Source organism: Vitis vinifera, chromosome 14 (genome assembly GCF_030704535.1).
Source record: "Vitis vinifera cultivar Pinot Noir 40024 chromosome 14, ASM3070453v1".
NCBI classification, from domain to species: domain Eukaryota; kingdom Viridiplantae; phylum Streptophyta; class Magnoliopsida; order Vitales; family Vitaceae; genus Vitis; species Vitis vinifera.
The window spans coordinates 21,297,613-21,315,129 of NC_081818.1; the positions used below are offsets into that span (position 1 = coordinate 21,297,613).

At 32.2% G+C, this 17,517-nt stretch overlaps 1 protein-coding gene across 1 annotated transcript; it reads right to left on the reverse strand.

Moving 5' to 3' along the window:
• Window positions 1-13,277: 13,277 nt before the first annotated feature.
• LOC104881568 (uncharacterized) lies at window positions 13,278-15,367 on the reverse strand. Its single transcript, XM_059742898.1, has 6 exons — window positions 15,163-15,367; window positions 14,770-15,016; window positions 14,474-14,678; window positions 14,222-14,314; window positions 14,032-14,139; window positions 13,278-13,925 (listed from the first exon to the last, which is right to left on the reverse strand). Exons 3-6 carry the CDS (start codon window positions 14,594-14,596, stop codon window positions 13,794-13,796), a joined length of 456 nt encoding a protein of 151 aa, XP_059598881.1. The 5' UTR covers window positions 14,597-14,678; window positions 14,770-15,016; window positions 15,163-15,367; the 3' UTR covers window positions 13,278-13,793.
• Between the last annotated feature and the right edge of the window lie 2,150 nt (window positions 15,368-17,517).

Below are 17,517 nucleotides of genomic sequence, written 5' to 3' on the forward strand. Positions count from 1 at the left end.
AAGGTAAATGGGACAAGCCAGAAGCAAGGAAAACAACAAGAACAGAGCACCAAAAATAGGAATAAAAAGAAACCATACAAGCCACATCTCATATTGCAATTAACGAGCTTAGATGGATGGGGTGAGCCAAAATGGATTTCCAATGAGATTTAAAACAAAATCGAGATGTGAATGCCAATATCTCATATGAAATCTCAAAACAGAGGAAATAAAACAGGTTAGAAACCAAGCATAAGGTGAGTGCAAGCAAGCTCAGATTCCATAAAAACAAACGAGAGTCCCCAATAAACACATTCAAACATCAAAATAAAATCTCATGATACCCAGAAAACACAATAAAATGGTATGAACATGAAAAAACCAACAACTTATAGAAACAAGTACATGTGTCACCTTCTTTCAAGACGATTCTTCTATGTGTTTCTTCCTCTCTCTAACCAGTTCTCTCTTCCAAGCTTAGTTTCTCTCTCGATCTCACCCTTCCTCGAGCCAAAACCAGAAAAAAAAAATGCCTTAAATCCTTAGCTTGCCCCCCAAGAAAAAAAAAAAAAAAACCAACCTCCAAAATATATTTACCTTTGAAGAATACTCTCCTCTCATATCACAAAACCTCTCCTATTTTGGTCGTCCTCCCATCCAACTTGCTCTTCAAGCTAAAAAAAATATATATCTCCCCTATTGCCTAACAACCTCATTTCCCCTAATAGAAAACACGTTTCTTCATCTCTCCTGCTTTGCCTCCCAAGTATCTCTAAAAAAATATCTCACCTCCAGTCTCCCAAACTTGCTCTTCTAGAGACCTCTCTAAAAATCTCTGTAAAAACCACAACCAAATCGCCCCTCTCTAGTAGCTTGTCCCCCAAGATAAAAAAAACTCCCTTACAAATAAAATACCCTTTCCATTCTAACGTCCTACAACTTTCTCAGAATATTCTTGACACGTGTTGCCACCCTATTGCCTCTTCAAACCACTAAAATGATTCACCACTAGCCAATCAGGAGGCAACATATGGCCACCCAGGATTGTGACACTTGCAAAATAATCTGAGCTCTTCTAGTGAAAATGAGCCCCAAATGGGGGTCTACAATAACTCATAACTCTATTCACGATGATATAAGTAAATTGACATACACTTTATTAAGAAAAAATAAAAACGTGCAATGTGTGTGCAATAAATATGAAATGCTTAAATTATAAGGGATTAAGAATTATTACAATGAATATGAAATTCTTATATTACAAGGGATTAAGAATTATTACCAACTAACATACATACATACACACACACACACACACACACACATATATATATATATATATATATATATATTATTTAAATGGGTGATAGGAAATATTAACTAAATAAAAATATATAAAATAAAAAAATATTAAAAACTAAATAAAATGTTTATAACAAAAAACCTACTAGTGTTGTTAGATCCAATCTTGTAAGCTAATGTGGTGTTCAGAAACAATTATACGTTGTCCACATTCTATATAACTATGATAGTCATCCAACACATACTACTTATCCAAAGTTTCCGTAATATCATAGGAATGAAATTCTATATCATTTGGATGTACTATTTTCAAAGTCACCAACCTACAATAGTTTCGCTATAAGCATAACTCATAACTCTATACGTTGTCCACATTCTATATAACTATGATAGCCATCCAACACATACTGCTTATCCAAAGTTTCTGCAATATCATAGGAATGAAATTCTATATCATTTGTATGTACTGTTTTCAAAGTCACCAACCTACAATAGTTTCACTATAAGCATCACTCATAACTCTATTCATGATCATATAAATAAATGACAAACACTTTATTAAGGAAAAATGAAAACGTGCAATGTGTGTGCAACAAATATAGAATACTTAAATTATAAGGGATTAAAAATTGTTGTAATGAATATGAAATTATATATATATAATTTAAATGGGAGATAAAAATAACCAATTTAAATGGGTAATATGAAATATTCACTAAATAAATATATATAAAATAAAAAATATTAAAAAGTAAATAATATGTTTATAACAAAAAAACATACAAGTTAGTGTTGTTGGATCCAATCTTATAGGCCAATATGGTGTTAAAAAACAATTATATGTTGTCCACATTTTATATAATTATGATAGTCTATATCATTTGGATGTACTATTTTCAAAGTCACCAACCTACAATAGTTTCGCCATAAACATAACTCATAACTCTATTCATGATGATATAAATAAATTGACAAACACTCTATTAAGGAAAAATAAAAACGTGCAATGTGTGTGCAATAAATATGAAATACTTAAATGATAAGGGATTAAGAATTATTGCAACAAATATGAAATGCTTATATTACAAGGGATTACGAATGATTACCAGCTAACATACATACATATATATATATATATATATATATATATATATATATATATATATATATATATGAAATATTAACTAAATAAAAATATATAAAATAAAAAATATTAAAAATTAAATAAAATGTTTATAACAAAAAACATATAAGTTGATGTTGTTGGATCCAATCTTGTAGGCTAATGTGGTGTTCAAAAACAATTATACATTGTCCAAATTCTACATAACTATGACAGTCATCCAACGCATATTGATTATCCAAAGTTTCTGCAATATTGTAGGAACGAAATTCTCTATCATTTGGATGTATTGTTTTCAAAGTCACCAACCTAAAATAGTTTCCTTCTGCTTCTGCTTCATATATATTGTCTTTAATTTTTTGACATTATAGTAGATGATACTACTACGAACGTTAAACCTGTCATTAATATCAATCATTCCTAAATACATATGTATATAAACAATAATTTTAATCCTAAAACTTTGATACATCTCATGAATCATACTTAAAATACCAAACATTTCCTCAACAACATGTGTGACCTTTGCAGATGCAATTCTTAACATAGGATTTCTACATACTCTATCTTACTCCATAGAAGTAAAAAAATCAATTAATTGCTTATAGAATCAAAACAATAAATTCTGTATTTAAAATTTTAATCTTAATGTGAGCAATCATATTTCTATTAAGTATAAAAAAAATAAAAAATAAAAAAGTTGAGAATGAAAATTGTTCTAAGGCTTCTTGCCTGAGTAATGCATGGTGAGAATTGTTAGGCTATTTTGCACGCTATATTCTAATACCTAAATTAACTCAAAATTGTGAAGGCTTTGATATCAATTATACTTTTATAATCTAAGATATAGAAAGTCATCAATTAGTATAACAACTTTCCTTCAAGTCCTAACAAAATCAGAAGATTATCTATAATAGTCAATCTTTTGTTTTATGGAGAAAAAAATTAAATTGACATTATTTAAAAAGACAAATTATTAAAAGTGTGAAGAATAATGTTGGCAATTTTTTTTAAAAAAAATTAATAATATCAAGACTTGGATTAGTTTATGTTACTGTAGACCCCTATTTTTGGACCAGTAAACACATTTATTTATTTATTTTTTCTCACTATTTTTTACCACTTGTAAATTGTCTTTTTGCATGATAGTGGAGACCTTCTCCATGAAGAGGGGAACCCAAAAGTGGAGGCAAGGTGCTACAGAGGGGATTTCTTTTTGGGTTAGTTGGGGAGAAAGAAATGAAGACTAATAGTAAGGTGACACGTGGAAGAACTCTTTTTGAGATGTTGTTTCTTAAAGTGGGATCTAGCAGGCGGTTGAGGGGTGAGAGACCTTTTTAGGTGTGGTGAGACAATTGTTTTTTTTTTTTTTTTTTTTTTTTTTTTTTTTTTTTTTTTTAAGAAAACTAGTTGGGGAAGGAGAAAGAAAAGACAGTGAGTTGAGCATTAGATAGAGAAGAGAGAGTTGAGCATAGGAAGAGTTTTTCCAAGATTCAGGGTTTTTGAGTGAGATCTAGAAACAGGGAAGAGAAAATCACCAAGCCTACTGTTTTTGTTGGGTTTTAGAGAGCGAGTTAGAGTGGTGGATTTGGAGCTGAGCAGTAGACAAAGAATGAGGAGTTGATGGATTGGAGCTAAAGGTAGAGAGAGAGATGACTTGAACAGGGAGTTGTAGAAGATGGTGAGCTGTGCAATGTCTTTAGCAAGAAGAACTCTAAAGAGAGAAAGAGGTCAAAGTAGAAAGTAAAGAAGGGGAAATTTGTTAGCTTGGATTTTTTGGGAGGTAAGTTTCTTCACTATAAAATATCTACTCCCTTCTACAGTTTTTCCATTTACTGCTGTTGAGGTTTGTTGGATGTTTTGACATGTTTATTAAAGGCTTATCGATTGTCTATTAATTTTGGGTATGGGTGTCATGTTTTATATTTTGTCCTTTTATTGATATTTGGCATTGATTTGGACTGAGCTATAGCTTGTTCATGATTCATTCTTCATTTGGTTTTGTAGAGATTGACTTGAGCTATGTTCTAGTTTTACAGTAGGATGCTTGCAGCCATGCTTTTGATTTTCATTTAAAATCCAGTTGGTTTCATCCACTAGCTCAAGCCTGTTGATTGAAGCATGAGATAGGGTTTGGTTCAATGACTTGTATCTTTACTTTATTTTCTCTATCCTTACTCTATTTTTGTGGTTCACTTTCTGTTTTCGGTACCCAATTCTCTTGAGAGTATTAGACTATGCACATCCTTCTTCTGTGTTCTTGGTTTGAATATCAACAAATGTCTCTTGGGGGTCTTTATCATGTATTTATTCATTTTCTAGCATTCTGGACAAAAACAAAGCATCAATATGATCATCATCATAGTCCTTCGAGCGTACCAGTGAGAAATGCTGGCATTTTCTAAGTCCCACACAACCAACTGTGCCCATGGTCGACTCAAGGCTTAAAAGAGAGATTGATTGTTCACTTCCAAGGTCAATAAGGTATTGATGTAGTTGGATATTTTAGAATAATGGTTGAAGCTAGGTCGAGATTGAACTAGGAAGGGTCCATGGTAAGATGGTTTTGGTCTTGTAGCTAAGATGGAAAAAGTAAGTGAGCTTCAGATGGGACATAACTCTCAGCATGAAAACGGTGAGCTAAGGGAACCAATTAAGTGCATTTGGGAAGATCTTGGTTATGTGAATGGTAAAGGTGATATGGGTCCCATGGATGGCCATATGTGTCTTCGTAAACTTTGGGTGGGTGAAATGCTCCAATTAGTGCAATGGCCTAAGGTTCCCAGGCTAACAGTGGTTCCAAAAATACAATAATATTTATGGGAGGACTTGACTCAAATGTCCTTAGTGAAGATCCTAGGCTGCCTTTCTCTTAGTTTGGTGAGGTTGTATCTGTAAAAATACTAGTTGGAGAAGGGTTAGAAAAGATATGAGCTACTATAGAGACACCTGTGGACTTGAGCGCAAATGCAGTTGTGGATATTACATTGGAGAAGTCTCATAAGATTTTTATTTCTCATGTTTCATTTGGGTACAAGTCACCTGCATTGGCAATTGGATTTGCTCCATTTGTTGGGAAAACAAAAGCGAAATCAAGAAAGAGATGGACAAAATGGGCAGAGTTTCTTTTCAAGTCAATTGGTTTCCTTGACTACAAAAGCAAACCAATAGACATACAACCATGTCTTTGGTCAAAACAGTAGTCTATTCCCTTAGAGTTGAACAAGATGGACATGACCGAGGTTGAGAATGACCCACTCCGGTTTCTTTAGTGCTACCTATTGTTAAGGCACACATGGAATGGAGGCTTTATCTTATAAATAACTTCAAAGTCGCCTTCACCAATCTTGCTTTTATGATATCTCAAGGCTTGAAAATGGTAGCCTCCAATTGAGGATTGGAAACCATCATGCCCAACATGCATCATCTGGAAGGTGACTGGTTTTGGAAAACGGTTGCTCACTTCCTACTTTATTATCCAAAATCTCCTGACGGTTGCTTCTTAGGGGCATGATTTCCTTTTTTGGCGTGATAATCTTGAAGGACAACTGCTCTAAAAACTGAAGTTGTTGAACGAAACTCAAGTCTCTTTCTTGGAAAATTTTTAGAATGATGGACCAACACATGTCTTTAATGTTGATAGCGTGATAAGGACTATGTGCACCATGATTAGAATTCAATGTCTTCAAAAAAGCCTTCATCATTTGTTTCAAATGATATGAATTGGAACTTTTTCTTGGCATGCCTAGTTTCCAGCTAATATGTACACCAAATGGCGAGTGCGAAGAAGGGTTTGGTCTTTTGAAACCTAATATTCAGGTTGTCGAGGGACTAAACCAGAACATCAGGCTTTCGTTCCTGAACGAGCCTCATAGTAGTGGGAGTCTTCACGTCTACCATTTCATTTTTTTTCTTCCTCGATGTCTGGCTTCAAGCTTATAATGAAGATTTATCAGAACCTTTTGGGTTAATATTAGTCGTGACTTTGCTAGCGTGGCTTTCTGGTCCACTGTTCTATCCTTGGATGCAGCAAAAACAATAATTCCGATTGCCTCAAATAAAAGATTTGCTAAAAATCCTTTTTAGATATTGAGCTCAGTTTACAAAAGGGTGAGACTTAGAGTTTTTGAGGAAAATTTCAAGATGCCCGAGGGTTGCATGAAAGACGCTAAGAAATTCATCCTGGATACACGAAGATGGTTCTTCAACAACATGGGCGCCACTCCTACATGGCTATGTATGGCCACCCTCTAGAGCACCACCCTGAAGTACACGTGCCTTTATCCTCTTTATTCTTTGGTTTTTTTTTTTGCTTCCAAAATTTGATTTTCAAATTCCAGTTTTTAAAATAATTTTTGAAAATCCAGTTCTCAAATGATTTTAGTTTCACAACTTTTCGTCATTCCTTAAATTTTTGAGTCTGCAAAAATCCCATTTTCAATAAAATTTGCTGCCATTTTCTCTTTGGCAAGCATATTTCACAATTTTCCTTTGATTTTTAAATGTTTTAAAATAAGCATGAATTAAATTCTATAATTCCAAATAATGGAATTTATGGAATTAATTCATGCAAAAATAAATTAGGCTTTGGTAGGGGCCTAACATCCATGACATTTTCTTTGAAAATGATTTGAGTGAAGTGCATAATTGGCATTAATGGGTTCTGTTATATTTTATGATGCATGAGACATATTTTTTTATTCATTTTTGTGCACTAATCTCGTTTCATGATAGCACTTTATTACTTGCTGCCAAGGTACGCTCTCACTCTTATTCTATTTATTTATCCGTTATCATGACTTACTTTTGATTTGTGATCATTTTGGTATCCATTGATTTCTTAGTCAATTGTTACACTTGTTCACCTTATTTAGTAGATACCCGTTTTTTAGGAACTGAGAGGGGTGCTACGGTTTTTCACTGTACCTTCCAGATAAGTAACCTGACCCTCAGACCCATTTCTGCTTTCATAGACCGTATTTTCCAAATAAAGAGTCACTCTCAGGGTTTTTTTATATTCTTATTTTGTTTTCCCTTTAAAAATAAAACAAAAATAAGTGATGACTCCAAGTCTTTTCTAAAAATAAATTCTTTGATAAATAAAAAAGCGAGTTCACCATCAAGTAGGAAAGCATCGAGCAAAATACGAGGTCCACAGTTATCATATGTTCAATGTGATTCTTAATATCAATTGACATATTCATCTTCTTAAATATTTTTTTCATCATGCAAAGTGTAAAAGCATGAATCATACAAATTATAATTTTAGATGAATAGTGAGTAGTAATAGTTGTTTTCTTGTAAGGTTATGTTAATAAGAACAGTTGTCTTCAAATCAGATCATTATACAAAATTTATATTATTAAACTAATGAATCTATATAATATAATAATATCTAAAAGTCTACATACAAAATATTATTACATGATATAAAGAAATTAATCTCATATACCTTTCATTAATTAAATAAAGTATACATCCTCTTTATTAATTAAGGAGTTTGTAAGAACTATAGAAATATTAGGTAACATTAAATTACTAGAACTAAAATAAATTCATCATTAAAATTTAAAAACAAATAAATACAATAGTACTTACCTATCACAAACAACCACTTTAATCCTAAAACTATGATATATCTTATGAATCATATTTAAAAAACCAAACCACATTTCATTAAGAACATGGGCATCTAGATGCAACTTGACATAGGATTCACCAAATTCCTATATCCTCTATCTGACCCTATAGAAAAAAGGCAATTAATTGCTTATAGAATAAAAAAATTAACCTTATTTATGTGAGCAACCATATTTCTAGCAATTACATAAAAAGTTGAAAAATTATAATTGTTTTATGCCTTTTGTCCTAGCTAATGGGGATTGTTAGACAACTTTTGCACATTTTATTCTAGTATCTAATTTCACTGATAGAAGTATAAAAGATGTTTACACCGATTATACCTTTATTATCCAAGATATTGAAAGCCATCAATTGGTATGATAACTTTCTTTCGGGTCCCAAAAAAAATTTAGAAGATTATCTATTTTTATGCTATTTTGTGCGAAATGACAACAAATTCACATCAATAGAAAATTTAATAGCCACAGAGTTGGCCTTTCTTATTTGCTATGTAAAATCATCTATCCTCTATTCTTGTAATTAATATCTTTGTGAAATTACTTATGCTATAAGTATAACTTATAACCCAATTCACAATGATATAACTAAAGTTGATAAACACTTTATTAAAGAAAAATAGGATTTCAATTGTTCATCTAAGTTAAACAAAATTATATCAATAATAAGAGACAAATATTTATTAAGGAAAAATAAAAAATGTGCAACGCATGTGCAACCAAATAAAATGCTTAGTTTTGTTCAAATAAAAAGAAAGAGATTTGTATACCCTCCATTTTATTCTCTTAACACATGCTATTCAGAGTATGCACCAATCCATCATTTGTCACTTAGCTGCACACTTAGGGTCATTTTTCGATCCATTTTTTAGTCCTCATGGGTGGTCCATTGTGTCTCTTTTGGTCATAGTCTTTGGTTTTTCTTTGGAGATATCTTAGGGGGACGTTTTAGGGATCTTTACTATGATTTGTTAGTGATTTCTGATTTTTTTTTTTAGGATTTTGTTTGATTGATTTTATTTTAGTGCATTTAGGTGATTCTTGTTTTCCATTGTTTGATTTTAGGATTATGGGAATTTTGAATCGATTTATTAATTATTATTATCATTATTTATTATATAGGCTATTTTGATATTTGATTTCATGTGATAGATAATTTGATTTTTGTGTACATGAAATGAAAATTTTGACATTTGATTATTTTGGTTTGATACTTTTTTATTGTTGATTATGTAACTTTAATTTTTAATTTTTTGGTTAAATAAAATTTATTTTTAATTTTGAATCACATGCTAATGTATTTAAATTTTGCATGAGAACTAATCTTAGATTTACTTTTTACATGAAATGAATTTTAATTCTTGTTAGTGTGATTTGTCTTATGTTTAGTAATATGTAAATTTTCTTTATGAGGTTGCATGGGAAATTATGGGCACTATCAACAACTTGGGAGAATCTTCACATCATCACACATTTTGGTCTCATGTGAGGGGAATCATCATCACAGGCCTTACAAAGAAGCAACATCATCGTCATGGCGATCACTAGGCACTAGCATGAGAGGCATGTGACTAGTGGAGACACCCATTTTTTGGCATCAACCATTCATCAAGCACAAGAGGAGAGTCATACGATTGTAGTAGGTGAGGTCATGCATTCAGAGGGAGTTCTTGGGAGCATGCATTTGGACCATTTCTCATATTTTTGGAAAGAAGCTACAATTGTCTTAAAATGAACCACGAGGCAGGTGAGTTGTTGAAAAGAGATTACCAATGCTTTCTAGAGGATTCAAACAAAGACATTTTTCTATTGGAGAGGTTGCATCTAGTATAGGGGAATCATCTAGGATCAGGATGATGAAATCAAGATTTAGGAGGAAAACAAAATAGAATTCAATAACACTCGAAAAATGTGATTTTTTTGTTAGGAGATAGCACATGACAATAAAGAAGTTAGGACAAACCTAAATAAAAGAAAGGGAAATCATCTCTCATTGGGGTTAGGGTTCTTGAAAACCCTAGAGAAAGCATTTTTTTGGTAAAGAAAGAACAAACAAGAAACTTTTCTTCTAGGGTTCCAGGAGGATTAAGATCTTCTAATCATCGTCCAACTCTATAACTTACCATCTTGAAATCAACATTTTCGAGGAGGATTTCCATCGATGCATGCTAGTTTTGGAGAGTTTCAACGGTGGGGTGTCACTCTATGTAACTGTTGGGTCTGGGTCTGGCTTTTTTTATTACTCCTGATCCATGTAATGGAATAGAGTACCATATCGTTCCCGGGAGCACATACACAAACATAATTCGTTTTTTGTGCTATACAAAACCAAAATGAATTTAACATAGCTATCCTAATAGAATACTTTTCAAATTTAACCTATCTCATTTTCTAGCTCCAATTTTCTGTAACTTCAATTACTAATTTTAATTTGAAAGAATTGATCTCCTTCAAATTTCATACTGAACTTTTGAGATATGAGTTTGAGTACTAATCCAAGGAAAGAGGATATTAAAAATAAATAAATAAATAAATAAAATCAAACAACGATTCCACCACTCTTACCAAGGTAATGAATAATCTTTTTTAAGGGTCCCATCAAAGAAAGAACAAATTCTAAAATAGTGAATTTTATGGAATATTAGATCTTTTATATCGGGACTCATCTTTATCACACTTCTTTGTCTTCTAATAAAATTAGATCATTAAAAAACCTAATTTATAACCCATATTCTTTTTTTTTTCCACTTCATTTTCAATAATTAAAATGTTAATCAAACCTCGTTTCCATGAGTAGCCATATTTTTGTCAAATATTAGAAAAGTTGAGGAATGAGAATTTAATTTTAAAAGTTTGGCTAATGCATTGTGAGGATTGTTGGACAATTTTGCATGAGATTGTTTTGCAATTTTGAATGTCAGTTTCTAGTACATAATTTCTTTGATATAGTTGTGAAGGCATTACATGATACTGAAATTGAGCATTATGTAAATACAACATTATTGATATTTTCTTTATTTTTTTCCTCTGTAACTTTTCAATTCAATTAATGAAGAATCATTTTCTTCTATTTCCCTTTTTTTTTTCTGATATGGTATCAAAGTGTTTTCTTCCACCATTTTCTATGTTGTGCTTAATCTAATGGCATAAAACAGCAGCTCAAATTGCTCAATCGTCGACAACTCGAATGTTGCGCATTTGGAGGATTCATTCAGTTGTAATTTCCTTCAAAATGAGGATCATCCAAGACTTATCCTTGTTTCTCACCCACTGATGGGACCCGATTTCAACACTTGGAGTCGCGTAATGCATACAACACTCACAGTGAATAACAAGATCAGCTTCATCGATGGTTCGATTTTGCAACCAATGGAAGAAGATCTTTTTTTTGGCCCTTGGACTCACTGTAATAGCATGGTAATCTCTTGGATTCTCAATTCTATAGCTAAGGAAATAGCTGAAAGCTTACTTTATATTGAGACTACTATTGAAGTGTGGAGCGATCTTCATGATCAATTTCACCAGAGTAATGGGCCACGGTTTTTCAAATTAAGCAACAGTTTATTGGTTAAAATTAGGGTTCATTATATGTGAATACATATTATACTCTTCTCAAAACTTTATAGGATGAATTGAAAGATTATCAGTCTCTACCTAACTGTCATTGTGGAGCTATGAGGGCTTGGCTTGTATTTCAACAGAAGGAATACATGATATAATTTCTTATGGGTTTAAATGAATCTTATGCTCCAACTTGTGGTCAGATTTTTCTCATGGATCCATTACCTCCAATTAGCAAGGTTTTCTCATTGGTTTTTCAAGAGGAACATCAACGTTCTATTAATTCTAGAATTCCAAGCCTTGATCCCATGTTTGGAAATTAATTAAGTCTTCTTGTTGCTGCTTCATCAGTCAATCAAAATGTGAAATCGAATAACAAACCTATATGCTCTCACTGCAATATTTAAGGACATACAATGGACAAATACTATAAGTTGTACGATTACCCTCTCGAATATAAATTCAAATCCAAAGGTTCATGTGAATTAGACCAACTCCACTATATCTGAAGGATCAAGTTCCTCTGATTCTGTTTTAAGTGTCTTAATTTCAACTCAGTGCCAACAACTTATTACACTTTTGAGTTCGTAGTTCCATGGAAGTGCCAATACCTAATCACAATTGTAGTAGTCTGGTCCCTCGGTATCTAACTTTAGTGGTATATACCTTTTTTCTACTTCTTTATTTCTTTTTTTTTTCCATCAAATTCTTGGATACTCGATATGGGTGCAACCCATCATGTTTGTTGTTAATTGAATTATTTTATTTATGTTGATTCCTTAGCCAATTCTTTTGTTACTTTGCCAAATGGTTCATCTATCTCCATAACCCAAATAGGTTATGTTCCTTTTTCTAATAATATAATTTGTAAAAACGTTTTGTTTGTGCCTGATTTTCGATTCAATCTACTTTTCATTAGTACCTACAAGAAATAGGATTTTTGGTGACGGTTGTCAACCGTCACCAAATCGTATATATCCGTGACCAAAACCTATTGTCGCGATCTTATGAAACCGTGACCGAGCATCACAGTATGAGGCGTAGCTAAAGGTATTGGTCACGGTCAGGTAATAAACCGTGACTATATGTTTAACCCTTAGTCACGGTCAAATAATGAACGTGATTAAATGTGCACTTATAGTCACGGGTAAAATTTATCGATCGTGACTAAATGTAAACTTTTGGTCACGGTCAGTACCCTAACCGTGACTAAATGTCACTTTTGGTCACGGTCAATGCCCCTAACCGTGACCAAATGTCAACTTTTTGTCATGGTCAATACCCCTAACCGTGACTAAATATAGGTATATGGTCACGGTAATTAAGTGACTGTGACTAAACATTAAGTCTATTATGGCCGCTATCCCTAACTTTTGGTGACGATTCATTTTAAGTGTGACTAAAAGCACACTTATGGTCACAATTTTTTAGTGGCTAAAATATGTTATATTTTGGACATTGGTTTTTTATAAATTAAAATTTCCCAAACCTGTTATAAACCCAAACAAACCCATTTTAGACCTGTATATGCAATTAAACAATTAAACCAATTTCAATATATTACAATCAATTATTCCAAGCTAGTTAAAAACTTATATATCAATATAAGTCATTAAATAAAAAAAAACATAATATAACAAAAAAAAAAAAACCAAACAAACAAAAAACAAAGAGATTCAAATTTAGTTTCATATTCTAACATAATATAACAAATCAACCAACCAAACATCACATAATAGTCATAGAAAGCAAAAAAAGTTAGGAGAATCTATCATATAAATAAGTAGCATAATCTTCAAAAAAAGTTAAGAGAATCTATCATATAAAGATGTAGCAAAATCTTCAAATGTCTACTGTTTTTGCTGAAATTGTTGCATCATTTGCATCATCTGTTCTTGCATTTGTGTTTGCATTTTTCTTTGCATTTCCATCATTTTTTCTTCAAACTCTTCTTTCACTTCTTCACATGTCTTCTTTTGAACTTCTATCAACCTCTCTTCAAATGTTTCTTTCACATGTGAGAGTTCATCTTTCACATTTGAGAGTTCTTCAGTTGTAGTTGTAAACTTTTGTTCTGTAGCTATTAGCATCTCTTGGGCGTTTTCAAGTTGTGTTGAAAGAATAACTCTTGATCGTCTTCTACTAGTAGAACCAAAGATTGAGGTAGGAGTAGGACCAAATCCATACCCTCAAACACGACCATGCCTCTCTGGACCCATGACTTGAGTATATATCTCATCTACATACGTAGATGCTCCAGATGATGCAGAAGTAGAAGAAGATGTCCCCTCAGGTTGAGATAGTAATTGTTGAAATTGATCCTAGAATTATAAAAAATAAAAAATAAAAAATTTTTAGACTTTTAAAATAATTTAGTATGAGGCTATGACTGAAATACAAGTATATAAAATTTATTTACTTCATTACCATAATCTCCTTAGAATGATCATCAACAGGCGTCCCATCTTTTCTTGTGTGTGTCAGGGCAAACATCTCAATTCTATTAGGCTCACTTTGATCCTCCTTCTTTTGTGCCTATTCTTATAAGTAAAACAATTGAGTTATTTATGATGAATTATTTATGTACAAACAAATCATATTAATAATAAATTTCAACCTGTTCATATCGAATTTGAGCATAACTTTTTGATCCCGATGTATGCTTTATCACTTGTTCTGCCCTATTTGTCTTGTTTTTTTCTGAGATATCCTACATCAATTAAAAAATAGCAAGTCACCTATATAGGTAATAGAAACATAATAAAAGTTATATACATGAAGTATTAGGTTAGATATAACTAATAAATATCATTTTTTGTGAATATGAGTATCATAAGATACATTATCAAGAAAAGATCATTATCTTTACCTTGGCCTCAGGTGTACCCCAAAAGTGGATGAGCCACCTCCAATCATCTTCCGATAAGTGTGGAGGTCGATGGCACAATCTCTCCTCATCTGTATTATAAGGGTTATAATACTTGGCCTTCATTTTATTTCTATAGCTTTCTAAACAAATTTCCACAACATTGAAGAATGTAGCTCTTACATGTTTCTTCTAGTTCATATTTTTCCTATATTGCATTAAAATGTCATGTTTAAATAAGAGGTATCATTTTTAAAAAATAACATTACAATTTAGATTGAATAGTAACTAGCATATACCAATACTAAGGCCCAAATCTTTTCTTTCACATCTTCACTAACATGATTCCAATCTTGAACTTGGATGGGTACATTGTGTTGAGATCGCACCAATGTTCCCATATAGCTTGACAATCTTTCCCCTTTTCCATCATAAACAACTTGTCCTCTGGTATTGAATCATGTAGTTTTTTTTCCCCGGGTTTCATACTAAGTAAATCTAAGTTACGTGTTAGGCCACGTGTCCTCTTTTTGCTAGAGGATGAACCTATTAAGAGTAATAATGAAATTAAAAGAAACATAATTTACTTATCTTATATAAAATTAAACATTAAAAACCTATCATTCAAGAAATTAAATATATGTAAACACATTTATCATATGTAAAGTTAAACATAATCTTCTTAATCATACCAACAACAGAAGGATCTGAAGAATCAGAAGGATCAGAACTACTAGGAGTAGTAGTTGTAGCAGGTTGTATGTCTAAGAGTTGTTATAGATTGTCCAACTCATCTTCTGGAGACACTATTTGTACTATTCCTCTTCGATGTGACATTTCCTACATAATAAAGTAAATTAGAAAAAGTAATACAAAATAAGTTACATAAATAATTGAAATAAATTACAATTTGTATATCTGGTAAGTATATATTTATGTACTTACCAATACTATTAGCTACACATCATCTATATCATCATCATGAATGAATTCATTATCTCTTTCAACAATGTTTTTTTGTCGTGATAGTAGAACATCTGTTTGGATAGTTTCTCCTACAATATCATTTCTATCCCAATTGATTAAATCATTCTCGATCAACTCATGCACATCACGTTGACTATGAAGTGTTATAAGTTGTTGATATGGCTCTGGATCATTAGTAGATACTTTCTGATTCATATCATAAACCCCTCAAGTTTGTATCTCTACAACGGTGTGCCAATTTTCCTCATTTGAATTTTGAACATAGAAGACTTGTTTTGCTTGAGATGCAAGCACAAATGGTTCATCTGTGCATATGGTACGTTCAAAATTCAAACACGTGAACCCATATTCATCCTTCTTCATTCCCCTTCCACTATTGATTACATCCCACTAGTCACACTTGAATAAAATAACTCTATTTCCACCAAGGTAATGTAACTCAATTACATCAGTTAGCACACCATAGTAAGAAACATGACCAGGAATTGGGTTCTTATCTCTTGCACTTGCAAAGCTTGATACCTCTGTGGTCACAACAACTCCACTATTTTGAGTTTTTTTTCCCTTTTCTCGTTCTCTTGTGTGAAATCTGAACCCATTAATGATGTATCCTCTATAACATGTAACTAATGTACTTGGTCCACGAGACAATGATAGTATGTGTTCAGAAATTGGACCTTCATGTCGCATTTGTATAATCTATATATTCAAATATAAGATGTTAATACATACATGTGTATTAGATAATAGAACAATTTATGTAGTGCATGAACTTACACGTTTTTCAAACCAACTAATGAATTCTCTTCTGTGAAACAAATCTACATCTTGTGCACGAATACGAGGCTTAACCCTTATAGATTGCTTATGCTCTCTGATAAAAATGAAAAAATTAATTATAATGCTCACAAAGACCAAAATTAATTTTTTGTATGAGAATTAATATAAAGTTTTATTCAAATAAGTGTCTTACTCAATAAATGACGTCACTTCCTCACAATTAGTCAACATATATAAATGTGCTTGGGACCATTCTTCTGTGCTAAGAACATAAGATGTTGACTTTCCTATTGTACGTCCCATGCATTTGAAAATGGTTAACCCTCCACCATTTGTTATGTTATTTTCAATGACATAATTTCTTTCTTCACGGTCATGCTTCGTTTCAACATCATGCAAATATCTTGAACAAAAGGTTGTACATTCTTCTGCTATGTACCCCTCTGCAATAGAACCTTCTGGACGACTCTTATTACGGACATAAGACTTTAATGTACGTAAATACCTGTCATTCCACAACATGATAGATTTGTTTCATGAACTATATGAAACCTAATATACATAAGATTAATTGAATGAGAACATACCACTCAATAGGATACATCCATTGATATTGCATTGGTCCAGCGATCTTTGCCTCACTTGCAAGATGAATAGGTAAATGCACCATAACATCAAAGAATGATGGAGAAAATATTCTTTCTAATTTGCAAAGTGTAACTATTATGTCATTCTCAAGGTGCTCTAATTGATCAGCCTTTAACACTTTAGAACACAACTGTTTGAAGAAACTACATAGTTCAACTATAACAGCATAAACATTCTTATGTAGAACTCCTTGAATTGCAAGTGGAAGGAGTTGTTGCATGAGAACATGATAATCATGAGACTCCAACCCAAATATCTTTCTTTCATTCACTTGTACACACCGAGAGATGTTAGAAGCATAACCATCTGGAACCTTTACTTCTTTCAAAAATTTACAGAATTCCTTTTTTTCATTTGAAGTTAGTGAATAGCATGCAGCATGCAACATAACCCTATTCCCTCTTTGTATGGGGTGAAGTTGATCTCTAATACCCATAGCTTGCAAGTCAAGACGACTATTGAAGTTATCCTTCGATTTATCATCGATACTCAACAAGGTGCCAACTATACTGTCACATATATTCTTTTCAATATGCATTACATCCAAATTGTGACGCAAAATGAGGGTTTTCCAATTGTGCTCAAGTTCAACATGTTCTCTTTTTCTTTTTACTGACATCTTATTTTTTGAT